Source organism: Indicator indicator, chromosome 26, assembly GCF_027791375.1.
Source record: "Indicator indicator isolate 239-I01 chromosome 26, UM_Iind_1.1, whole genome shotgun sequence".
Lineage (NCBI taxonomy): Eukaryota > Metazoa > Chordata > Aves > Piciformes > Indicatoridae > Indicator > Indicator indicator.
In genome coordinates this window covers 14,646,839-14,652,838 of record NC_072035.1, presented here as the reverse complement: position 1 = coordinate 14,652,838, position 6,000 = coordinate 14,646,839, and the positions used below count along the sequence as shown (strand labels likewise).

At 48.1% G+C, this 6,000-nt stretch overlaps 1 protein-coding gene across 1 annotated transcript in view; it reads right to left on the bottom strand.

Moving 5' to 3' along the window:
* The window catches only part of FBXW8 (F-box and WD repeat domain containing 8), an 87,420-nt gene that overhangs the window by 41,760 nt on the left and 39,660 nt on the right, over window positions 1–6,000 (bottom strand). Inside the window, exon 6 of the mRNA XM_054392578.1 lies at window positions 2,063–2,259. Coding sequence (XP_054248553.1) covers window positions 2,063–2,259 — 197 coding nt within the window. The remainder of the gene's footprint in view (window positions 1–2,062; window positions 2,260–6,000) is intronic.

Here is a 6,000-nt window from a genome sequence, read left to right as displayed (position 1 = left end):
CCCTGGACCCTCCCCCACTGCAAGCAGCCCCTTGGTGGCACAGCCAGGACAGACAGCTCCAGGCAGCACTCACAGACATGACCCCATGCAGACAGCAGCACTGAGCCCTGGAGCCCTGCCCTCCAGCCTCCCACCCTGGGGCTGCAGCAGGCTGCTCCCTCTGCTGTCAACCACTCCTCTTCCAGCCCCATGCACCCCACTGCAACCCCAGAGATGGCTCCTCCAGCCCTCAGGGGCTGCCTCCCCTAATTAAGACCTGAGGATGGGCTGTAGCACCAGGAAAAAAGCCTCACAGGTGACCAGCTCCATGACATCCATTCATCTTCCCTTAGCCAGTACTCAAAGTGTCAGTAAACCCTTAAAGATCAGCTGGTTACAACCCCCGTGCCCTGTTCAGGGACACCTTCCACTTGACCCGGTTGCTCAACACCCAACCCAATCTGGTTTGAACATTTCAAGATGTGGAGCCTTCACAGCTTCCCTGGACGTGTTCCAGTGTCTCATCAGCCTCTTAAGCATCAGTTTCTGCCTCATGTCTCATCTAAATCCAGGTTCTTTCAGTTTGAAGCTATTGCTTCTTGTCCTGTCTCTATCTGCCTTTGTAAAAATTCCCTCTCTGACTCTCTTGTAGCCCCCTTCAGGTATTGGAAGGCTGCTCTAAGGTCTTCTCAGAGCCTTCTCCAGGCTGAACAGCTCCAGCTCTCTCAGCCTGTTCTTGTAGGGGAGGTCCAGCCCTCTGATCATCTTTGTGGCCTCTTCTGGCCCCAGTCCAGCAGTTCTGTGTCATTCCTGTGTGCAGAGCTCCAGAGCTGGACACACAAATCAAATGCTGTGGCTGCAATGGAGGATGTGGTGGTGTCTGAACATATTTTTACTGGGAACCCCCTTAAAATGTTTGAGGATTTTGTTTATTGAAATATGGTAAGATCGACAGCTTAAAAAGAGGGGATTCATCAGGAGGGGTTTCAAGACAGACAGAGAACCACTGAAGAGTGTATAACCAAGGGCAACAAAGAAGCTGAGGGGCTTGGAGCATCCCTGTGAAGGAGGAAAGGCTGAGAGCCCTGGGGCTGTGGGGCCTGGAGAAGAGCAGCCCCAGAGGGGATCTGATCAATGCTCAGCAAGAGATAAAGGACCTGTGGGGAGCAAGAGGCTGGGGCTGGACTCTTGTCAGTGGTGCTCAGTGACAGGACAAGGGGTAATGGGCACAAGCTAGAACCCATGAGGTTTCCATCTGAAGAGGAGGAGAAATTGTTTGTTGTGAGGGTGCTGGAGGCCTGGAGCAGGCTGCCCAGAGAGGTTGTGGAGTCTCCTTCTCTGGAGAGCTTCCAACCCCCCTGGCCATTGTGCTCCTGGGCAAGCTGCTGTGGGTGCCCTGCTTTAGCAGGGGGGCTGGACTGGACCATCTCCAGAGCTTCCTTCTAGCCTTTACCATGCTTCATACCCACCAGCTGTACAGTCAGCTTCCTGCAATAGGACAGAAGCTACATGACTCTTTATTGCTATGCATTTCCTTCCAAGCACCACCAGTACCCTCAGACATAACACAACTTCAGCTTTTGATTTCTAATTAAGAGTCTCCAAACTTCAGTGACAGAAGGTGCAACCTGAAGGAGCTGCACCACCAGTTACAGCTTCACAAGTGACACTATTAGCTCGTCTGCAACATCCTGCCTCAGAATTAATCAGAGAGCGTTGATCTGGAATGAGACCTTGAGGTTCAGCTCCAGTTCTATGTGAGAAAACTGCTTTTCAGAATGAGCCAACTTAGTTTAATGTTGACAAAAAAATAATTGCAAACAGCCAACCTCCTGCACCATATGGACTTCCATTCATTTTCACTTGTAGATTAAGCCAGCATTTCACCCTTGCTCTTCAGTGACAAAACACTCAGCCATTAATCTGCTCCACAATCCCAGCTCCTAGCTGATAATGCTGTTACCTAGCTCAGGCAACAACACTATGGCAAGACCTTTGTAAGATCCCTCTTAACTCTACCAAAAGTAAGTAGCAGACCAGGAGAGGTGCTCCTGGAATGAAGATGAGTAGCCTGGAGACTTACCAGTTTCTGGATTTCAAATGATCCTGCAGTCTGCCAGACTCCTCTGTCATTAGGGCTTTCCACTTTCACCTGGAAGCCAGATGCTGTTGCCACTGTGGCACCCTCTGAAGCCAGAGCTAGAGCCTGGACCCTCTGGTTGTGCTGGTAATGATGGATTGGCTCCTGTCCCAACAGCAGGCTCCAGACACTGATGGTTCCTGGGGACAGAGATCACCACTGTGCATTAGCTTAGAACTGAACAAAACCCTGCAAAAGCATTCAAGATGTCAGGTTAAAAGAATTCTAATGGGAAGCAGTGTCCTGGGCTGCACCAAATGCAGTGAGAGCAGCAGGACAGGGAGGGGATTCTGTCCCTGACTCTGCAGCACTGCGTCCAGTTCTGGTGACCCCAGCACGAGAAGGACATGGAACTGATGGAGCAGGTCCAGAGAAGGACATGAAGATGATCAGAAGGATGGAGAACCTCCCCTATTGGGACAGACAGCGAGTTGGGGCTGTTCAGCCTGGAGAATGGTCTGGACAGACCTTAGAGCAGTATTCCAGTACCTGAAGGGGGCTACAGGAGAGCTGGGGAGAGACTTTTGACAAGGGACAATGGATTGAAGCCTGAGGAGGGCAGATTTAGACTGGAGATTAGGAAGAAATACTTTCCAGTGAGGGTGGGGAGACATTGGAACAGGTTGCCCAGGGAGGTTGTGGATGCCCTCTCCTTGGAAGTGTTTAAGTCCAGGCTGGATGAGGCATTGAGGAACCAGGGCTAGTGGAAGATGTCCCTGGTCATGGCAGGGGGGTTGGAACTAGATGATCTTTGGGGTGCCTTCCAACCCAAACCATTCTGTGATGCTATGAATATACAGAAAAGAGGTTGTAGGACAGGAGAGAAGAACTTCAGGACACTTCATAACACCCACACAACAGGTTCAGAGAACACTAGGAAACTGATCTAGTTGGAGGTATGCCTGCTGGCTGAAGGGGGGTTGGACAAGATGACCTTTGAGGGTCCCTTCTAATCCAATGCAATCTGTGAAACCACCTCCTCTGGCAGTGGAGACTCTGCTGCTGTCTGCAATTCATTCCTAATTTTTGACTTTCAGGTAACATTGGTGTCTACCTTGAGGAAGGCTCCTTAACTTCTCTGGGATTTCCATGTTTGGAGACAAGACCTAAACAGATACCTAAATCCATAGATTCATAGAATGGTTTGGCTTGGAAGGGACCTTAAAAGATCATCTACACCCAACCCTCCTGCCATGGGCAGGGACACCTTCCACTAGCCCAGGTTGCTCAAGGTCTCATCCAACCTGGCCTTGAACACCTCCTGGGAGGGAGTATCCACAACCTCCCTGGGCAACCTGTTCCAGTGTCTCACCACCCTCACTGCAAAGAATTTCTTTTCAATCTCCAGTCTAAATTTGGACTCCTCCAGCTTCAGTCCATTGCCCCTTGTCCTATCACAACAAGCCCTTGCAGAACAAATTCTTTTCCATCATAAACTTGCCCTCAACTGGCATATACAAAACAGTGAGGAAGAACCCACATTCAAATTTGAGTCACTCTGCTGCATACTGCAACGTTTTCAAGTGAGGAATCTGAGGCTCTGTACATGCAGCCATCAGGGCAGGGCTTTTAATCCTGTTTCTTACAGTTTACAGCCAGCAGCAAAGCTCTGGAAAAAACAGAAGAGTTCACAAAGCTAAAGAATGCAAATCTCAGAGAACCCAGGAGTCTAAGTCCAAAGCCAGGACATTTGCACTTGCATTTTTTGCTGGCATAGAGCAGTGATTCTCTATTTAAAAGCATGCTACATGAAAGCAATCATCTGAACAAGAGCAACCTGAAGCAATCAGGAGGGTATTGCAGAACAGAAGGGACTGAGGGAATTGGAGACTTCTGGGCCACCTTTGCACTGAATTAACAGAGAAGCAATCTTCAGACGTGACAGACAGGGCTGGAGAAGCCTTCCTTCTACATGAGCATGGCCATTAATGATGAAATGATTAATGGTAGCTCTTCCTTCAGAAGGAGACATAAAAGCTCTGACAGACAGCTGTGGACGGGCACCAATGCCAGTCTGCAAACACTCCTCCTGTGTCCCAGAGGAGGTGAAGCAAGAGTGTGGTAATGAAACTGCACATAGTGAAATGGTATCTAAATGAGTTTAAATTGATTTATGCTTGCTTTTGTAAAGATTATTTGGTATCTGGAAAGTGCTGCCCATGTGAAATAATGCAGATAATCCTTAAGATCCCTGTCTAATGGCACTCCCACTGAATATTTATATTCCTCGCCATGGGAATGAGGACCATAATGGGGACCATTTTTGTTTTATTAGGGATGCATATTTAAATTAATCTGCTATTTGCCTAAACAATTAGCTGCCTCTGGTTTGTTTACACAAAGCCAAAACTGCAATTAGGCTTCCATCAAAAAGATAAGGCCCAACTAAAACTGTCCCGATGGAGTCGTAAGGGCTTAGAGCAGAACTTCCCCAAATTACTTCTTAGCATAATGGTAATTATGTTAATTGCTTGAAAGGTAAATAACTGCTAAACTGGTTTTGAAAAACAGGATGCCAGCTTGCATCACACACACTTAGGCTTAAAACCAGTTAACAAATACAAATGGACAGCTCAGGCTCCAGTTGCCTCCCCAGCCTGCTCTGCCCCACGCAAAGCCTGGGCAGCAGCACTTGGGAGCCTTCGCACTGAGTCCTTGGCTCCAAACACACACAAAGGGAATGGGTGAAGTCCCATCTCCAGGACAGCTGATTTAAACAAGCAAAGCAACAAACAACCAACAGCAATGATAAAAGATGGAGTGACACCAGATCATGGATGTCAGAACTGGACATCATCATCAGAGGATGAATATTGCTGCCAAGCTCCTCCTCCAGGCAGGGGTATTTCACTTCTTTTTTTTTTTTCCAGAACATCTGTCCCAATTAAAGATCACTTGTGTGAAGGGGAAGAGGAAGCTGATTTGCTTTCAGTGAAGTCTTGTTAACACATCTCTGTGATAAGCATTCTCCTGTTTTTAACAGAATGTATTCACAGAATCACAGAACTGTTTGGGTTGGAAAAGGCCTCTAAGATAACTGAGTCCAACCATCAACCCAACACCACCACGTCCAATAAACCATGTCCCAAAGGGCCATGGCCACACATTTCTTGAACACCTTCAGGGATGGGGACTCTGCCACCTCCCTGAGCAGCCTGTTCCAATGTCTGACCACTCTTGCAGCAAAGAATTTTTTCCTAATCTCCAACCTAGACCTCCTCTGGCACAATTTCAGGCCATTTCCTCTCCTATCACCTGATCCTAAGGAGAAGAGACCAACCCCCACCTCACTGCAACCTCCTTTCAGGGAGTTGTAGAGAGCAATGAGGTCTCTCCTCAGCTTCCTCTTCTCCTGACTAAACAACCCCAGTTCCCTCAGCTGCTCCTCACCAGCTCTGTTCTCCAGACCCTTCCCCAGCTTTGTTGCCCTTCTCTGCACACAGTCCAGCACCTCAATGTCCTTCTTGGAGTGAGTGGCCCAAAACTGCACCCAGTGTCCAAGCTGAGGCCTCACCAGTGCCCAGTACAGGGAGACGATCGCTTCCCTATTCCTGTTGGCCACCCTATTGCTGATGCAGGCCAGGATCCTATTGCCTTTCTTAGCCACCTGGCCACACTGTATTAATGTATGAAAGCTCTGCAAAAAATATTCAAGTCACAGAACCCTGCACTGACCACACAAGCAAACTAGGAAACCCACTATTCAGATCTCTGCTCTCTGAATCTGGGCAACAAAGCCACTGTTATTGTTATTGCATCTGAAACATCACAAAGAGAAGGCAGTAAAAATGGCTTACAGAATAGTGGAATCAGTTTCAGTCAGGTAATTTATTATTTGTTTTTAACAGATGTTCAACAGCAAAATGTGTCCAAAATAACTA